The following is a 21,345-nucleotide window of genomic DNA, read 5'->3' on the forward strand; positions in this document are numbered from 1 at the left end:
ACACTTGTCACTGTTCTGTAGCTCTTGATTTTGTGAGTCAAATGTTTTGCTTTCCAGCATTTTGAGAAATGCAACATTTGGAGATACTGCAATTAAAAAAATCATTTAAAAAAAAATAATCAGACTTTTCACTGAACCTGTTAGAACTCAAACATACTTAACTGAAATTAAGTGACTAATTAAAGATTTTTAATTAAGGGATTTTTTGAAATGTGCTACTGTTAATATGTTTCCTTACAAGAAGACATGAAATCATACCTGCTTTGTTTATAATTTCTTAAAATATTAGTCCACTACCTCTGGAGTAGAGGTAGTTAAATTCCTTTATACATCTCAAGTAAACTGTTCTTGATCAAAGCAGTTCTTACCTGGCTATGCTCCTTCCTAGCCCCGGGGCTAAACCAGTGGCTGTGGGAGAAAAAGAAAAGACAGGTTTAACAATATAACTAACAAAGCACGTGCTGTCATATGACCAGTCTGTGCGTGCTTTTGGGTATTTTATTGTCTGCCAGGAAAATACAGCCTTTGGCTATGCTTTATTTTAATGGGATATTTTTATTGAACTTTTAAAGTCTGTAACAGTTTTGAAAGAACGCACCGCAAATTTCACTTCTGAGTAGCTATTTGCTTTATAGGTAATTATATTTTGTCAAACAAGCTAAAATAATATATAAATGATAGTATTTTAATATACTATAATGCATGTGCTATAAATAAAAGTAATTCCATATTTAGTACTGAAGTGTTACTTATTAATGCTTGTAGCTGAAAAGATTTTTAAGTACTGTGGACTACCTGGTAGTTGGTAATGTATTATTTCACAAACTGAGGTCTGAGTTTGAATCTAAAGTGAAATTCCAAGTCCATAAATTCAGTGGCTTTGTATCTCCACACGATTGCACAATTTTGACTACGGGCAGCCTTATTTCATAGAGATGAAAATTTGAACTAAGACATTGACGTGCAGGGACAAGAACTCACAACGTGACTTTTCCCACAATAGCAGTAAAAGCATATTAATACCAGTTCACATACACACTGTGATCACACAGAACTGAATTAACATCTGAATGTAGCTGTAGTAACCATTACACAAACCTGGGGCAAATCTTGACACTTGCAAAATGAAAAGAAGGAAAAAACCAATTAAAACAAGGAGAATCTGAAATTACATATAGTACCTACATATTACTCACGTAAGCAAGCAATAGGTTTTGGGCAAAGGATAAAATAATTCCATCCATTATAGATTTGCACAAGAAACCCATCACATGACCTGCTATTATGCTTGTAAGTTCCTCTAGAAGAGTAACCAAAGATTATAAGCTTAACCTAGTCACGCTTTTTCTGAAGTAGTTACATTCAACACAGTTTACTCTCTCAGAGGTACATAATTACACTAAAATTTTTACTTTAATTAATACACTGAGAAGAAGAGATTCTATAGAACTGTCTGGTCTAAATTACTCTCTTATTTTTTTTAAAGTCACAAATCTGAAAGTTTAGAGGCTTTCTGTCACTCGCTTTTTTGAGTTTGTTGATGAGCAGTCAACTCTCTCATTCTTGCATACAAGACCAGCTGGCACCAAAACCTGATACTGCTAACTCCTTTTTCTACTTTTAGGGTGATTAAGGAAAAGAAGTTGGAAATGAAAAAAAGAATGACAGCAATAAAGTTAAAAGTATATTTTGAGATAAAAATTAGTAGACATTTTTATATTTTGGACATGAAATGTTCATCAACTGCACTGAAGAGTTCAAAACCTGAGGAGCACAGGGAGATTTCATGCACACACACAGCTTCGATGTTGCAGTGGATGAAAAGAAAAACCATCACATTTGCGAGTGACCCAACAAATAAGATCACAAACATCCAGAAGCTGATGAAGATAAGAAATATAATGGGTTAGATCTAAATCCCACATAGATGAATGTCTTGTCTCCCTACCAGTGTCCAAAGCAAATGCTCAAAGAGGAGCGGCAAACTGGGGTATCCTACTCCACACAAACTCTGTTGGTTTGTGGCAAATCAGCGGATTACAGAGTAAATTGCCAGTAAAACATATTTCTATTGAAAAAATTTATCAAAGTAATTTGAATGCATCTCATATTTAGACATTATAACCTTTCGTAAAGAATAATAACTCTTAAAGAAAAAGTCATATTCACATCACGCTGATTTTTATGATTTTGCCCATTCACTTAATTACAGTATTATTTGTTTGCTTGTTTGTTTTAATAAAACAAAAGTAAACCCCATAAAATATCAGTTGAATTACTTTAGGGTAGAAATAATTTATGAAATCACAACCTCTTTAGTTAACACACACATTAGCAAGTTCTGGGGTGCAGCAGAAGTGGATTAGTCGCATAAAACAGTTGGTACTGAGGATCTGATGTTTGCAGTATATGTGCTTTGGCAAGTTTTGTGGATGCTTTGTCTAGTAGCAGTTAGAACATATGAATGTATCCCCAAATACATTATTTCCTAAATCATGTGTGTCTGCGTTTTAGATTTCTGATTTGGAAAATAAAGGAAAATTTAATTTTCTTATTCTAACTATGCAAAAGAGAGAACCAAGAAATAATGCTGCCAAATGTTGGCAGCCGAATAGAATAAGAATTTACAGTTATGGTACACTGGAATAACTATATGAACTGAATGACATTCCCTATTTACATGTCTAAACAATTAATTCAATATCTTTCTGTGGAATTTATGATAACCTTCTTACTCACATGACACATCACGTTTAAGACACAAAGATGTGATGCTTGTTTACTTTTATATATTCAAGCCTGGCATTTCTGAACTTCCCTTTGGAGAAAAATAAAGCAGGACTTTTTAAACAACCCGTACTCGGTATCTAGACATAAAAAGTGTTGCATTTCAGGAAAGCATATACTTAGTAAGTTAATAAAACCACATTTACAAAGCACCGAACTTCACGTTTCATTAAGAAACAAAATGAATTACAAAGGATTATAAACAGTATTATTTAACAAAGATCATCATGTAACTGAGCTGAGGCTCACTTACCAGACATTTGTACATTTGTAAAATGTGGCTTTGGGACAGAGGTACTATTGTAAAGCAAACAATAATAAAAAGTTATAACTCCCATCACTGATACTCACTCATGGTGAAGAGAATCCTGGGACAAGTGAACTGTTTTCCTGCTACCGCCTGGTCCTGGAGTTATCTAAAGGAAAAAAGTATGGGGGAAAAAAAAAAGCCTTTGAAAAATGGGGCAGCATATGCACACAGTGATTGTTTATTAACAAACATCACAAATACTAAATGCAAAACAGAGACAGTACACTAGATACAGTAAATGCAATTAGCAATATCTGCAATTTTTAAGTAAAGTCGGAGTGCAAAAAGCACTATATAAGATTTATCAAAATCCTTTATGTGTAATTCTGGTTGGATGTCAGACATTTACAGACGTCAGGGGCCTAAGTTACTTATCTCTGAAACATAGAAGTTAGATGTTCTGAAAATCATATTCAACATACTATTCCTATTTATGTATAATACAGCAATAAATTTATTAAAAAATGCTCCCAACCTTTGCATCCTAACACAAAGCTTTTGAAATACAAGCTGATGTGGGATAGAAACCAAAGATAAAATAATTTTTACCACACTGTACTGTAAGTCCTTGTCTAGTGCTTTATATACACTGGAAGCAAGAATACATAATATGCTCAATTTAAGAATGATCTTAAGGATGCATGACAGCACATGCAGACTTTTGCAGATGAAGATATTCTGGTATTGCTTTAGAATGCATTCAAACAGCTTTATTTCTTTTTTTAGAATCTGCTTAATTTGCACATGTAGATAGGTAAAAGCAGAAGAATAAGGGACCACCTGATGAAACCCATGCTTGGAAGAACCAGAGCAGAAGGCAAACTATTCCTGCTGGAAAGAATGCAGAAACAAATTTTCCCTTCCTTGGAAATAGTTTTCTAGTCAGTAGATGACCAGAGGTGGGAATGAAGTCAGATGTTCTGCCAGTTTTGAAAGGAAGGAGACCACAAAAACTCAATGATAATACATTTATATGGCTCAGGCTTGCCAAAAGGACACAAGCAGAAGATTCACAGATAAAAGCAGCCTACTTTTTATTAAAAGAACAATGCACTCAACTTTTAAAGAAAAATATCCCTATTCATCTGGTGTCATGATGGAGAAAAGCCAGGGTAGTCAGAGCTCCAAGTCTCAAAACCCTTCAAAGAACAGTCACTGAATAACTTGAAAGTTCCATGTGGTTAAAGTATTTGTCCAAAATCTGTTCCTTTGACCTGAAGCATGATGTCAGTTGGGGCCGAATCGAGAAACCCTAAAGTGTTGTCACTCTCCTGGCTGGCGGTGATTGAAAAGAATTGGTAATACCTTACTGCACAAAAAATCTATGCAAACACAAATCTCTACTATAGGAAATCATGACAACTATATGGGATAACAGCACCTACTGCCTTACCCACATTTGAATTTACTGTTTTACTCGACTTATTGAGGCCTTACGCAGCCACATGATAATAATAAAACAGCGACCAACCGTTACTTTTGCAATGTCATAGTTCACCTAATAATAAGAGCGAGCAATATCAATTCACAAAGAGAGACCTAGAAATATAAACAAATATTTTAATATGTAATTTCCAAATTTTAAGATTAGTAACTAAACCGTTACTTTAATGCTATAGATAAACATGTAGCTCAGCTCTCGAGAGTTACATCCTGCATTAATCTCAGAATGAGGTTTTCATGCTATTCCAGTGGGTATCCCTGGAATATAGTAATCCATTTTCTACACTGTGGCTATAAGAAAAGCCGACTGTGCCTATGTCATGCTTTGTTAGAGGTTCATGATCACATTATCTCATGGTGGACCTGACACTTTTATTCAGTTTACAGTATGTTCTGTGTACAGGCAACTTATTTCCTTTGCCAGGGCTGCTGACAACCTTTTCCACACTATATTAATCTTGTTTACAGACTTTATCTTGGTACAAATATCAGAAAACTGAACTTTTTATCTTAGGGAGAAAATAAACAACATGTTGACAGAAGCAAAAAGCTATTTTCTGGACTAAAATTGGTTGTTTACCTGCAGCCATACTTATGGAAACAAGTTTAAGTTTCCAGCTTACTCAAAATACATAACCTGAAATTTAATAAGCATGGAAATTTCAAGAAATATCACTTGATAAATTGCCAGTTTTAAAATAATATATAAACCACAGAAGTGTGTTTTTCCACTAATATATATGAGAATATGAACTTGCTTGGAATACAGTTACAACTGATCACAAAGTACACTGCTCAGGTTTCTCTTGCATACCCCAGATAGCTTCAGTTACCAAGCAGCCACAGAATATTTATAAAACTAAAGTCATAATGCATACATATAGGTCTTTACATAAAGCTGAATGCTGATTATTGTACAATTCACAATATGTTAATTCTTATGAGACATTAAAATGCCTAGGAAATGTCCAACAACCTCTTTAAAGCTTTTTAGCAATATATTTAATAGCCCGTGTTTCTAGAAACACAGGCTCTCTCATAACTGAACATAATCATACTCACACTGAAACTTAGGTAGCTACAATATAAAAAGTAGAAATATTTCTAACTATTTCCTCTAACTAAGAATAGCAGCTTTTAAAAAGCTTACTAGATGTAGCGAATGTCCTAGAGGATGAGGAACAATACTGACCTTCGAGAAGTACACAAGAAATATCACAGGTCTTCACACCACTCAGCTGTGTTGCAATCTGTACCACGGCTTAGTTGCATAAAGCAGCAAAATAAGTAAGCTTGTAAAGGGAAACAAGGGAAACCTTTGAGCCTCCTTGCTTGTCATCTTCCTCCTATGCAAAGTCTCTCCAGCAACACGTTGCACAACAGATATTGTAATCTATAGTTGATATAACTGTTGTAATATGCATAAAATTTAGGGTGATCTTTGGAACCCTTCATTTTTTCTGGCTACAAGTCCTTTTACCATTGCTTGAATAACATGACAAGGTGTTGGCTGCATACCGTTTACAGAGTCCCTTAAACACAGGTACTCCAACTCAGAGCCAAAGTACTCCTTCGGTTTTGCAAAGCATGCTTTACCTGAGGAATTATGGCCCATACTGAGGGGCACAGCAAAATGGAAAAAGCATTCAAGACTCTAGGGAGTTTTGCCTCAAAATACAAGACATGGTATCCTGCTGCCCAAGATACTACGTATGACAAACTTCAGAAGAGATACATGGACAGGATGGTGGGAATAAATGGAAAAAGAAGGACAAGAAATACTTTTACTCCAAAGAAATAATGTTGAGCACAGCAACTGTTATTTTTAAATGTTAATAATATGGAAGTAAAGATACAGAATAGACAATGCAATGGCTTTCATCTATTTCAGGAATCATGAAAGAACAGGATTACAGCAAAGTATGGAGAGGTCAGTAAGTCTAATCGTCCTTTCTTAGTTCATTTTTCTTCTTTCTAAACAAGAAAGACTTATTTTGCCATGTACTGCTACATATTTTGAGAGCTACAAAAAAAATCATCCCATTCTAGCTAGAACTGGCAGCTCCAGTTAAATGCCAAAACTACTTTTAGTTTGGAGAAAAATACCTATTTTGAAAATGTAAACGCTAATGTTGTTTACAGTTTTTAAAGACAAAGTTCCATTAAATCAATAAATGAGGGCAGCGGCAAGTTTATTTTGCCAATAATAAAATACACATTTACATATAAGACTATTTACACACAAAGGAATAGGTTGCCTAGAGAGGTTGTATAGTCTCCACTCTGGGAAGTTTTCAGGACCAGGTTGCATAAAGGCTTGAGCAACCTGGTCTGATCTCATACTTGACACTGCTTTCAGCAGGAGGTTAGAGTAGATGACCTCCACAAGTTCCTTCCAACCTGAAGTATCCTATATCCTACTGAGTGGATTTTGTTTATAACTGTGCTGGAGTTGATCAAAAAAAGTACATCATGTTGGGGTATGTCTTCCTCTGAAACACAAAGGTAATTGGATAGCGTATCACCGCATGCCACATATCTCAACTGAGCTTCGGGTCGTGCCATAACGGTTGAAGTTTCGTGCCAAAGGAACCACTGCTACCCCCACATACTCTTTGGCATGTAGCCTTAGAGTCTACAGAAATGGCAGAAATGGTTTTTGGTGGTGGTGGGTGGGGTTTTCTTGGTGGGTTTCTGTTTGTTTTTTTAAGTGAAAAGGGAAGTTAGGGTAAATTGACTACAGTAGCAGCTATACTAACCGTTAACTACAAGAGTGCCAGGGAAGCAAGTGAACAATGAAGGTGTTCTGTCTCTGCTAAAACGAATGTGAAAAACAGGATAGGTAAATTGGCTCAAACTATCACACCACTGAGAGGGAGCAAACCAAACCAAAAACACGTGACATCATTACTTGACAATTCTGTCTACTTATTTAAAGTATATTTTAATGTTCAGTTACTGAATAGCCCATGGGAAATCATTATTTTTAGACACTTACAATGCAGAGCTCCCTAGTACAGATGTGTTCTACACCTTTTCTTAATATTTAAAATAAACTACCTTGAAATGCATACTCAACTATATCTCTTCTCCCTTATTTTTCCCTATCACACAATCAAGCGAACAGGTACACTTCCTCTTTATGTTTAGCTTAGGAAATAAATCTGTGAAAAAACACAGACTATGTCCTATTGATAACTATACCTCATACATGTTTTCCATTACTGAAAAAAATAAATTTACCTTAAAATTTAAGTAATTTTTAAATAATGAAAGATACATTTTTGAATTTTAAATTAGATTTTATGCCAAACACTCCCTAGTACGTGCAGTGAAAAGACATTACCAAGCTCACTTGTTTAAAGGATGTTATTTCCTTGCTATAAAAATGTGTTTAAAGAATCCATATAAATAATTATGGAAGCATTTGACCCCAATCTTAATTTAGCCATCACAGTGCGTGATATTCATAGTATGCAAAACTAGTAAAATTTCAGCAAAATTTTGAACACTAGTTACGTAGATGAGCTAAACACTTATCTAAATGAAAGAACAAGTCCCTTTTCCCCCTCTATAAATTAACTGCTATGATCGACTACAGATTAACACATGTAAAAGTTAATTATATTAACAAAATCTTTTAAATTCCAGAAGAAGAAATGGTATCTTTTTCTGGGTTCACATATTTCTAGTATCTTTCCCTAAAAATGCTATATTGATGAATACAATTTGAAAAGTTCAGTAACAAATTCAATTTTCTCAGACAGGTATTTCTGCAAAACAAGTTGTTGTCCAAAATAAAATACAATTAAAATGAAATCCTAGACAAGAGGATTTTGCAGTGGAAATTACAGCATCACAATGGCACTTCCATAATTCACAGATCTATAATTGTCAATTTCTAGGAAATTAAGTCAAATTATATAAAGGGAAGAAACAGAGAAAATCTATTCTCTATATTTTATTGTGCTTATTAAGAGCAATTTCTTATTATTTTCAATATCAATTTACTATCACTCATATTACACTCCTTCACTAGAAGCATTGGAAAGCACCTACAATAAACAAAGCTCTGGATTTAAAAGACATCTTTAGAAAATATAGATACAAATTTTTGACTTGGAGCAACATAGAAAATAAGAAAATAAAACCAGCTTTCACAGTATACATTACTGAATCATTGCCATAACCCTAGCTTGACATTACCATTACATTTTTATTCCCTCTACAAGCACACTCTTGCTCAAGGGCCCAAACTGACCATTCCAGAGAAGCATCTCTTTAACGTACAGATTACCTTTAAGTGATGCTCAGTCAAACTCTATGAAGTCTTCATGAAGACATGGTTCACTGGCAGAATAGTTCTATGCCAGTTCCTTACTACTCTAGTTATCATTCTTTAAAAATGACCTCTTACTAACATAGTGTTGCACAGATCAATGGATCATTGCCGTTCTGCTTGCAAAATATGTGCAAGTGATAAGGAAGGAGAAAAACCTCAAGAAAAATAGGTCAAAACACATGGACTTTAATCCTAAAGCAAACACATATCTCCCCGTATGTTTTATCGTTTTCTCTTAATAAAAAAAAAAATATTAAAGAGCTATTCACCCTAGGCAAAATGAGAATCAGTAAGTTTCTTGTAGTTAAAGAATACATCCCAGCTCCCCAATCTCTCTAGTGATTTCACACACTGTTAAGAGTTTTCTCTACATTTCTTTTCACACAACTGATCAAAATACCTCTATCTCTTCATATACGGTTTTCAACTGAATGATTAACAGATGGCAAAGAAAAACTACAGTATCTGAGATTAAAAGAAGAAAAGTCCACGACCGAACGTAGCTCCTTCAGAGAAAGATGGAAAATTTAAATCTCATGTATAAAAGCAAACCAGGGAATTCCTCTGTAAATCTTTGCTATTACACACTGTTTCTCTGCTGCTTTTAAGATAAAACCCGAATTATATACTTAACGCAAAAAAGACTTTTGAAAAAAGACTGGTCTGGGTGTAAGGGGTTTTTTTTGTTTTAAATGGTAACAATAGCAGAAAATATCACAGACCATATTTTGTCCTGAATCTTTGTCAAACTGACAACCTGTACACTATATACACTATAGAACAGGCAACAGAATAAGTCTGATGATGCACTGTAATGATATACATTAGTGCTGCCTTTAGGTATGTGATACACAAATGCTGAAGGAGCTATTAAAGCAGAGAAAATAAGTACTAGTGTATAATGTAAAAAATGATTTGGTCTATGGAGAAAGCATCGTGTAAAGTGAGAAGTGCAAGAGTCCCATCTGCAAGGAAATCAGTCGGAGAGTTTTGTTTGAGATTCCTAATATTTAATATGAAATAGTACTATGTGGCACCATTGCTCCAACAGCACTGCAAAAAATGGACTCGTAAGAGTCTTAAGAAGAAAATATAGAGCAGAATTTTATTTTTTTAATAAATTAATCAACTCCTTGTTAAAAGGCAAATGTAAGATCCTCAGTACTACGTAAACACACCACACAGCACCACTATTTCAATTTTTTATATTAGGAAAGGAAAAAATCTTTAGGGCAGCTGTCTGAATTATATTAGATATGGCAGTAAAACAATGGCCAAAATTTTGATACTTCATTACTATGTAAATAGCTAATATTTAACAAATTTTATTTAAATGAAACCAAACTCCCTTTAGCACAAAAAGTTACTATTTAAATGCTGCATATAAAAAAATGTTTATTGTGATATTTTAGCTGTCTGTTTATATATAAAATTTATTGTAGGGTGAAATCTGAGTTTCACTAAGTCAGCAGGATTCTAACTTCAGTAATGCTGGGACTGTACCCTTATTACTTAAGAATGATCTAAAATACTGAAATAATGTTTTTATTTGTAAAATTATCATCAGCAATTGAAGTTACCCACACAGTGATATAGACAGGAGGAAGGAGCTGAGCAGCGATTAGGATACTAGCCTTGACCCGGGAGATGCAGACTCAATTCCTTGCTCTGCTGCAGGCTTGCTGTTTTGACCTTTTGTAAGTTGTTTTCTGCAGCTCAGTTCCTCAGTTGGGAAAAACAAGAAAAATGTACAAGACCCTCCTTCCCACTCCCCCCCCTCCAAGTAATCTGTAATAGTTTTTCCTTACTTCATTAATCTAATATAATGACAGTAAAGATTGTATCAACAACAAAGGATGTCATCAAAGTATATTTTTTTTTTAGACTGCTTGAAGTATACTATTGAAAGTGATTTTTATTCCTACTGCCACGGGACTTACTACAGGAAACAGAAAAATGTCAATATTAAATGCATTTACATATATAAGCAGAATTACTCAGAACTCTTTGCAGGTATAAGCCATACTATGACAGTTCATGGCAGCATAAGCTTACTCAGAGTGGATTAAAAAAACCCTAGCACACAACAAAATCCCCATTTTCAGTAGCAAGCTATGAGTGGCCTCTACTGGCTGACCAAAGGCTACAGAAGTCACTAAGCTTTTGCTATGAGTTACAACTATGGTTATTAAATGTGTGAAGAAACACTAACAGAAAGAATAGGCTCATCAGTGCTAAATAATTCCCTTTCACTATGGCTAAAAAGAAAACACAAGATAAATGATACAATAGACAGTGGGAAAAATACCTTTAATGCCAGAGCTCCTAAGATTTGTCAAAATATACACGTGCGAAAGTCTGCTTTCCAAAAGCTGACAATGGAATTCAGCAGGATATACTGTGCTAGCTCTAACAGTGTAAACAAACCTGAAACTCAAATAGTTTTTATTTCATTTATATAATTTATATAATTTGTATGAAGACTGAATTACTTCAATTATGACATGAATGGTTTCATTTAGATGCACAATTAGAAACCCTGTTGCATCATCTGAGAAGGTATGAAGACAGAGACTACATAACTATTATTTTCATAAGTGTGCAACAAATTTGGCCTTTTCATTATTTATAAAATTAAAACCAGTAAAATACTGAATAATAAAAAATGAAAAAACTGAAATAAGTGCATCTATTGCCACAAAGATGATCTACAATTTCCTTAAAGTACATAAAAATCATATTTTTATTAAGAAAAAAGGAGAATAAACCATAATTTTTTAAAAAACACAATAACTGTGGACAGCACAACTTGGAGAGGAGAGTAGCTGTCCAAAACATTGCAAAAAATTTGTATTAGATTATCGAGCAACGTCTATATTCAAATAAGAAAATGATTAATCAGAAAGATAAAAAGATAACAGCAGTAGCAAGGAAGTAATTTTTTAACTTCACCTTTCTTTTGTATAGGAATATGTACCTGATTTGCCATTCTCCCGCATTTTAAAAGCACCCTATCAAGAAGGATTATTGTCAAACGTAAGCGACTACTGATGCCAAGAGGTGATTGCCTTCATAAGCAGCTGTACGGTGCTCACATACGACACTGGACTCTGATATTTCCAGCTCCCGTTCTGAGTTCTGCCCCACCTCAGAGTTCTACCTCATTTCAGAATTCAGTCCCACTATCTCCACTGCTCAAAACTGTTCACAGGGTTATCTAGCTGACATATAAGATAACCCTCCATCTCACTAGACACCACTGGGATATGACATGCTGACCCACAGTAAGCCCTGATTATTAGCCTGAAACATACACCATATAAATGGAGCTTCGAGCCAAATAATTTGTTTTAAAGTCTTTTCTTTTTACTTGTACATTAAAACTCATTTTAAACATGCTGACAGCTGTTCCATTAATCTAGCCATGAACATATTCAGACACGTTAGTGTTAGATTTTGACTATTATCAGAAAACAGATGAAAAATACTACGACTAGAATACAGACTGCAAGTAATGCCTTTTTATTTTGGGGATTTTAGTTTAATAAATTATAACTAAATGAAAAACAAACGGCCAGCCACCTCAGTTAAACAGAACGCCCCGTTGTCTCCGCTGCACTGAAGCCCACGGTCTCATCTCACTGAAAAAAGGCTCGTAGCAGACAGCAGTAGAGCGAGCCCCAGTCTTTCTGTCCCCTCTTCTCCATGCTACTGCACTTCCAGTGACTGGGAAAGCGGTCGGGAGTAGCAGTCCCACACAGAGGTGGTGGTCTGCTAGGGTAAGTCTCCTCTCCCTCTCAGCTGCAGAATGGTTTCCTATCCTAGCGTCTACTGTTCCGCACAGTCTTAAAGTCTTGAACCAGTCAAGCTCCATTTACGTGAAAACCTTGTTACCTTTTGTTTTTAAGAGGGGCACCCAGTGAGCTATATTACAGCCTGGACAACAAAAACCAGGCAGTACCGAAACTGTTTTCAGGAGAATGAGACGATGGGAAGACCGGGCGCAGGAGAACGCTGACAGCAGCGTAGCTAAGAACTTCCCACATGAAGAAGAGAATTCAGGTATCAGAAAAATTTTGGTTTAAAAGGTTACCCTTCGTTAAGATTTGGAATATAATACCTTTCAAAATTTTTACAGTTTGATCAATAACAGACCTTATCGAAATGTACACATTTGAACTGCTAAAATCAAAGCATGACCTTTTGCCCTTTAGGTTAGATAACATTTCAATAATTGGTGCCAACAAAACAGTTTTTCTTCATTTCACGTGCAATTCCCACCAGAAGGGTTCACGTCAGTGGTGAAACAGCAGAAAAAGGGTTTAGGGGAGTTTCAGGTACAAACTCGGCCAGTTTCACTGCTGACGTTACTGTACGTGAATGACACTTTTCGTTATTTTGAGCTTGCCTGTACATAAATGTTTTACCCTGCAAGCTTACATGACTGGTAGATTTTAGAAATCCTTCTGTATTTGCCACTTTCTCTGCTAACTTCTAATGTATAACTATAGACATCATCTCAGATTCTAAGTGCCAGTAGAGATGAACAGGAGAAGCAAGCAGGAAGCTCAGAAATCATCTTTTCATTGGGCACTTTTAAGATTAAGCTAAATTCAGGCTTAAGATACCTTTTTTATTGTTCTCTCTAAGCAAAATGACATAGAAATAAAATACGTTTTAAAATATATTGCAATAAATATAATTTTTCTTAGCAAAACATTCTCAAGCTTTTCCATCATCTTGTCTTCAAATAGCAAGCAAATGTAAATAATTCATGACTTCTATTACAGAAGAAATGGAAACAAGTACGTTCTAAAAGGAAAAAAAAAAAACCAAATCAAAAGTGGGAACTCCACTCATACATTTTAAAAGAAACTGTCAAGCTTGTTAGGCTTAATAGCAATCCCACATTGGGATACCAACACTTGGATAAGGTAGCATTGTATTGCAAAATTTCTAACATAATGCAGATACCAAAGATGTATCCTACCAAAAGCTCATGAATGGATTATGCAAAGTCACCATTAACTTTGACTGGAAAACTAAACTGTATTATCTTACTCTCAAATCCTTTCTTATCAGTAAGAGTGCTCCAAGGTTCTCTTTGTATGATATCGAGCCCTACATAATGGAAAACATCACAGTACACTCTTAAGAGAGAGCCTATAGTTCCTTACAGTAATTTAAACTTGTAATGCATTAAAATGATAGCTATCTCAAAACCCTAATTCATAAAGAAAGGTGAAGCCTGTATCCTAGGAGCAGAACGCTGCTCGTATCTGCTATCCACTCCTCCAGCAAGATAGAATATCATTGCTAGGTTTTGTCCTATGTTTTTCATGGTACAAAACATATATTTACTTGGTAGTTTTGTTAAACTTGTGATTTTGTTAAAACAGTGAATGTTTCTGGAACCATGCAGTCATGTTAAACTTACTTTTACAAACAGTGTTTCTGTCAGAAAGTTGGGTTTAGCATGTGAAAACCTTTGACTCTTTTTAAATTTAAAACTATGTACAGGAAAGGGAGTTGAACCATTGGCTAGACAAGCGTGTGTCTGTCTGTCTGTCGGCAGGGAAAGGCGTATGACTCCGCAGCCAACACTGCTGCAAGACTGAAATCAGGGCACTCTCAGCAGGCTCTTCTGTTCCTGGGCTCAGCGTGGGAGAAAGACGATTCACTTTCCCCTAATGTCTCTGGTGGCATCAATTTTACTTTTCCAGCCAGACCCTGAGAATAGGTTATGGTCCCCATGCAACACATGAGCTGCCTCGGGCTTCTGAAATACCTGATGAAGTCACATACAGGCAACTTTAGAAGCATATCCTCAAGTTACGAAGCATCACTGTAGAAATAAGGACAAGAGCAGTAACTGCTTTGTTGGGTCCTGACTACACAGAGGGTCAAGTAGAGAACATTTTTCTCTGTTGAAAGTGTTTAATGTGTGGCAGAGCAGACAGTAACATTATTTTTCAGACATGGAGCTGTAAAGCACATTTTGCCAGGTCCTAGAGAAGACTGACTTTCCACCCACCTTAGGGTGGAGACCATACATCGGAAGTATGGCCTGAGGCTATCAGCAACTCATCGCAAAATGCCAAGGGAATTCTAAGTTGCCCTTGGGTAGTGAGCAAGTTTTCCCTGCTAAGGGATGAAAAAAATAATCAGGAGAAACCAACAAAAGGGTCTTTGTCACAGAGATGATCTTGAATCAAATATTGACATTTTGCATTCATACGGGTATGTTACTCTGGAAAAAAACTGGAGCTAACTTAGTCCCTAATAAATTGCCCTAAAAGCTTACAACTCCTGTAAGAGCATGACATGACTCACCAAGACAACGTCCAAGACAAGGAGATGGAAGGAGGGGAGTACTGACGTGGAAATACATTGCGTCCAGCTATTTATGAGTGACTACCTCAGTGCTAAAATTCCTACAAGTCCAGAAGTTTTCAGAGACTATTTGTGGTACAATCTGATGGTTGCTAACATGCAAACTTCACTTTCAGTCAAGGGAAGTATTTTCACTACCAGTACAAAAAGTGAGCATTCTCCTATGGGATGCTGGAATACATATTTGATTTTAGTTTGGGAACGAAGAAAGAGAAAAATGAGCCAGAATGAAAGCAGAAGACACTGTGTGTAAAGATTACCATAAAAAAAAAAAAAGAGTATTTGGAAATGCACACCTTCAGTTATCTACAGTAAGATGAAAACTAAGAAGCTGTTGAAAGATAATAGTGACTATCCCTTTAAAAAATGGTGCTTGGGGAATTCTTTGAATCTCTCTGCTTTGTTCAAGGCTCAAAGACATCAGGTTAATATAACCCGATTCATCTTCTCTCCCATCCCCAAGATAGTTGAGTAAACACCACCAACACAAAGCCTTGCTGAACCCACTACTTGCCATTCAAGTTGGTTATGGTTTGGGCACAGTTTATAAAGTGAGTTATTAAGTTTGCATTTCATTTGCTGCCAATACACATCTGTGACGTTTGCTTACTAAATGCAAGTTTCAGGATCAGTACCTTTTCTTGAGCTGCTGAAGCAATACTATGCTGATGGGCTATTCTATTTCCTACCAAATACTTAAGAGACTTTACACAGCATGGGAACGGGCATCAGTATCGAGGGCACTCGGCACATTATTAGGAGTGGTTTGGCTTGCATGCAGGTTTAACACTAGAAAGCACGGTAGGCTCCCAACTGTTGGTAAGATGCTCAGATTTCTCCTGGAAAAATGAAAATTGCTGCTCAAGAGCAGGCTCACCGATTTAGTTAGTAACTGGATGCCAACAGGGTAAATACTGCATTCCACAAAGTTAACTGGAAACTGTGAGTTTGAGAAGAGTTAGAGCAAATAAACAGCTCAAATCATGGGAAAACAAAATATGAACAGGCACATCCATAACTTTGGCTGAAACTCATTAAGAAATTGCATTTGATGGCAGCATTCAAGAAATTGTATATATTGGTAGAAAGGGCTGTTGTACGTATCATAGCCCCGATAGCATTAAATTGTGCAGGTGACCAAGAATAATATATGGAAACAGCCACTTGAATTTGGCATTACAACCCATAGATATTTAAGTAGCACAAACCAAAATACATTTTGAGGGTTTTTTTAATTATTTCTAAAATCATAAATACATAGTGATCTATTAATTAGGAGGAATATTGCTGGTAAGAGACAGATGTTCACCGAAAAAGTGCCATAAAATGCCATGAAATATTTGGGAACATTTTCAAGTTCTTCCTGCATATGACCAGGTGCTAAGGAAAACAATCAACTGAACAAAGAAAACGTACAAAAAATTCTGGAGTGTTAATCGAAGCAGTTCATATTCAAAAGGAACAATTCAGCTTACTATTAAATCAGACGCCATCTTTCCAATACTGGATCAAAAGATGGTATCTACTGAGGGAATGCCTGCTCCTCAAAGTGTGGGGAAAAAAATGGTACTAGTTACATGATTCAAGATACCTTCTTGGAAAAGCAACAGTTACAACAATCTTTCGAAAAAAAAGCCTTTGCAACTCCGAAATTGAGTGACACAGGCATACCTGCCCTACTCCAGTTTTGTCTAGCTCATCCTTAACCTCAACTAAACCAGGTTCAAACAATACGAAATGTCCTGAACCTTCAAGTTTTCATGTTTTCCTAACTTGATACATTAAGAAAAGCTCTGTGTTTAAAAAAAAAAAAAACAACCCAAAAAACAACCAAACAAAAAACCCCACCATTAAAAATATTTACCTCAACTCCTTCCACAGCTAAATAGTTTAGCTGAACCTCTGGTGCCAGGGTAAAAGTAGTGGGTAAATTCCTATCCCCATGAAACCTTTTCAGAAATAACTTTGACTTCAGTCCGCTACAGGAATTGATTTTTATTTCCTGCTTTTACTTACAAACTTGTGAGATCAGCTTTGGAAGCTTCTGCTCTAACCAAAGTCCTACTTCTATCAGAAGATTTGGGGAAAGAAGTACGGTTTTCATTTATTTGAAGTGAAAGCCAATCAGCTCCAGAAGTTTTCATATCAAACTACTTAAGACAGATTTTGTGGCTATAATTAACAAGACTGTATTTTCCATTTGTACCTTAGCTGAAAGTTCCTGAAGTTATTTCCTATAATTGTGTATGATCCACCATTATAGCACCATTTCACCCTGATGAATGATTCTTCTTTCCTATTGTTGGACTTTTCCATGCCCCTTGAATTCTGTGAATGGACTTTGCTCCTCTTTAGATAAGATTTTACTTTGCCATGTGCAAAAACACTTCTAGTGAAAGGCAACATAAGCAAACACACACAATATAGTGCTTTTGATTGGTTCAAGAATAAAGTGACATTGTATTTTGTTAAACCTAAATATTTGTGCAATTTTTGCCATTTAAAAATATTTAAGGAGAACATGGTCTCCAAGGTTTAGTTTTAGAAGTTAATAAACACGGACAGAGAATAGCAGGGGAAAACAGAAATATGCTACCTGAAAACAGAAATAAGATATGCTTCCAGATCATCCTTGGGCAATTGGAGTATGTTTTATTCATCACACCACCAGACTTTACAATTTACAAAACCCAGGTAGGGGGAAAAAGGGGCAGGAGGAGCAAGGGATGCTGTTTTGACTCTGTAGGTATGTCTGTATGTATTGGACATTATTGCAGTTCAGATACAGGAGCTACTTTTTAAAATCCATCCATTTCAGTGCCTGTTCCTCTACCTGACACCGTCAACCAATGGATGCCTTCATGCCAAAAGAATAGACACTCCATCCTCTCTGTATGAATAATACTTTCTTCCCCATGTACTTTAGGATTCTGATCTACACAGATTTTTTTTTTTTTTTGCATCCTCACAAAAGGCTATTTATGCTTTTGGTTTCTATGAAAAGATATTTATTTTTTAAACCAGGTACAATACTGTGAGAGATCTATGGCAGAGTTTCAAAATTACTACTCATGAAATTCCATAAAATATTACAAATATGGGACCTCGGTAAAGAAAATGGAGATGGCGGTCAGTGTTAGCTCCCCACCGCCCCTCAGTTTAATATAATTCTGGAAAAGCAGTTCCTAAAAGTTCAGTTTTCACAGTTCCTCAGGAGTCCTCATTAAGTAAATGACTAACAACTACTGAGCTGAAAATCTTACCCCTAAAACACTGGAGCTCTTTCCTTCCAAGTTTGGAATACATTTCTAGACATAGCAAAACCATAAACCTGCAGACAACGCTGCACATCAGAAATGTGCGGTAGGCTAAAAAGACCTAGCAAAACCAAACACAACCCCCCCGATTCCCCCAAAGCTGCAGCCATTCGTTTCAATGGGGCACTTAGGTTCTCACTAGATGTCTGAAAAGGGAATAAACACTGGAGAGGAGACAATACCCTTCACAATTGTTTCGAAAGTTTCCTGACTTCAGGACCCATAAAATTTTAGGCTGATTAGGACAAGGTGTACCTCCTACTCTTTGCGTGCTTTAAAACAATCCTCATCTATTATTGAATCAGTCTATGAGCATTCAGCTCCTAGAAGTGAAGAGCGAGAGTTCCAAACAGGAAGTTTTAAAGATGTCACACAGTAGCAGAACAACAGGATGGGTCATCTTTAAGATGTTTGAAAATGGCAAGCTCTAGGAACCCTAAATGGCAATGTCATTTTCACTTAATTTATGACATACACATCTTTAAAAGCTGGATTTTTCTTAATACACAAAGTATGCATTCTGACTAAGATTACTTAATTTCTCAGCCATATGACTCAGACATAAAAAAAAGTCTCCATTGAACAGTAAGCTCCCACGTCAAGCTTTGTTAGGTGTCTTAAATATATCTCTATATACTACTTTAGGGGTGGAGCAAATATTAACTTTATTTTCTGAAACCTGCCCTTCCTGCTGTCTGTCTGGAGTGACTTTAGTCCAAAATGTTGCAATCCATGAGTCAAGACAAGCCACTTTTCGTACCAGAAATGGTATTTCAATTCCACTTTTCTTTTAATTGAATCATTTGGCGACACAGTTGTGACATCAACACATTCCCAATATACCAAAGTTTCAAACAAAGTATTTTCTGATGCAGTAATACAGTATAGTAGATATTTTCCTTAACAGGAAACTGAAAATCAAATAAAGCATTAACAAATGTATTGGGTGCATCATCACCGAAGCTTTTCTGCTTTTACCAAGCTAAGAGTAAGAATGCATGCATGTATACAACAAACGTCTTGTTTCACACACAGCTTTATGTATTGCGGTGCACTATTTGTAGACTTGCTGTCAGTACATGACGAACACATAAGGACTTGCGTTCCATCTGAATTTAATTACCTTAAGTTTACACTAAATCTAACATGTTTATTCCAAACCAGAGTGAAAATATCTAAGTAGTAAATTATGTCTCTCACACTGACACCTCAGCCTAAGCCCACGAAATTGCCAATTCTGACATTTTAAAGTGCAAGTTGCACTAATTTGACAAACCTCCCACCTTTAGCATTTCACAAGAAAGTGAACGCTACTACAAAGACTCTGCACAGATACATTACTTCCAGCTCTATTAGCTCCAATTTCTTTTACCCTTATTTACTTTCCTGAAGGGACTAGCCTTTCAGCTGGTATAAATACGCACATTAAATGAACTACAATTAATTAATTGATAAAGCCACCATCCTTGTACTAGCTGAGGAGCCAGTTCTGAAATGTACACTCATAAATATTTATGTTTCCAGGACAGTAAACTTCAAATAGGTTTGAAAAAGGAAATGTTAAGATCCAGAATACCACATGTCTTCCATATTGCTAGACTGTAACATTTGTATTTAACAGTTAATTATCTCACAGTGAGAAAAGGCTCATTGGCTTCCATTTTCAAAGTAGTTTATATATATATTTAAACTATAAATATCTCTTTGCTCTTCAGTGAGAACAGACTGCTAGATATTCGAAAAGGGCAGCTGCCACATTGTTCCCTGGGTGCAACACAATGGCAGGTCAAACTTTTGTTCCCCTTGTCCTACAAACAATTTTCAAGCCCACGCTCAATAAATAAATTTGGTCTCAGCACTCCCAATCAGGGCTGCACAATCCCCTCAGTAGCAGACCTATGATAAATGGACTTATTTTCCCAAATCAAACACTTGAATTTAAATTCAGATGAGTTAATGCAAAGGTCAACATTGTAATCAGTTCTTTTGATCTTTATAGAATTTCTAGAGTAATACGTAATAAATCTGAAACAAGGCAATTTGCAGCTCTGTATGTGTGGCTGGTAATAAAAATCTTAACGATTAGAGCCTTTATGTACTTAGGGAACGTTTTATAGTAATAGCTATAGTGAGAGCCTCAATGCATGGGGAATGATGGCAATAGATAACACTGAAAGACATGATTGCTTGATTCTTTATATAGTTTATACAGTATGTATAGATTATACATTATAAATTAAAGCACAATGTTTCTGAAGAGTCTCCCAATGTTTTTCTAATATTCTATTTTGGATTTGTATCCTCCACAAAATATTGCCTTGATAAAAACTTGTGAATTTAACAAAGATCACATATATTGAGAATTTTATTGTTTCATATATTAGCATGTTCCTTCAGCTAACTGTAAAGCAACGAAGAAATGACAATGTTTGTGCACAAAGTGTGTACATGTGTCTTGGTGTCTTTTTAAAAAAGGAAGATTCCTTTTTCTGAAAGCATGTATTTCAAAGTACAGTATGCCACATCTAATAATCATTTTTTGTTCTTAAGAGATAAAAGGTATTCCAATTGAAAACTAGAACATACAATTCTAGAAGTAGACTAGAATGTCAGCAGTCATATGAGGAAATTCTTAAGATCAGAAAGGTAAAAGCTGAATTTTTTTTAAAAATAATTCCTTAATTTTAAAGTTTTAATAATCAGATAAATATCCAACCACTAAAAGCTGTAAAAACATCTTCCTTTTCGAATAT

General features: G+C 35.7%; 1 protein-coding gene across 2 annotated transcripts in view; it reads right to left on the bottom strand.

The window, feature by feature from the left end:
• The window catches only part of GPATCH2 (G-patch domain containing 2), a 123,559-nt gene that overhangs the window by 35,762 nt on the left and 66,452 nt on the right, over window positions 1-21,345 (bottom strand). The window contains exons 6-8 of one of the 2 annotated variants that reach the window (XM_054821993.1): window positions 3,139-3,203; window positions 1,099-1,116; window positions 369-408 (exon numbers count right to left, since the gene is read on the bottom strand). In XM_054821993.1, the coding sequence (XP_054677968.1) occupies window positions 369-408; window positions 1,099-1,116; window positions 3,139-3,203 (123 nt within the window). The remainder of the gene's footprint in view (window positions 1-368; window positions 409-1,098; window positions 1,117-3,138; window positions 3,204-21,345) is intronic. The other variant, XM_054821994.1, reaches the window with a different exon arrangement.

This window comes from Grus americana, chromosome 3 (genome assembly GCF_028858705.1).
Source record: "Grus americana isolate bGruAme1 chromosome 3, bGruAme1.mat, whole genome shotgun sequence".
NCBI classification, from domain to species: Eukaryota; Metazoa; Chordata; class Aves; order Gruiformes; family Gruidae; genus Grus; species Grus americana.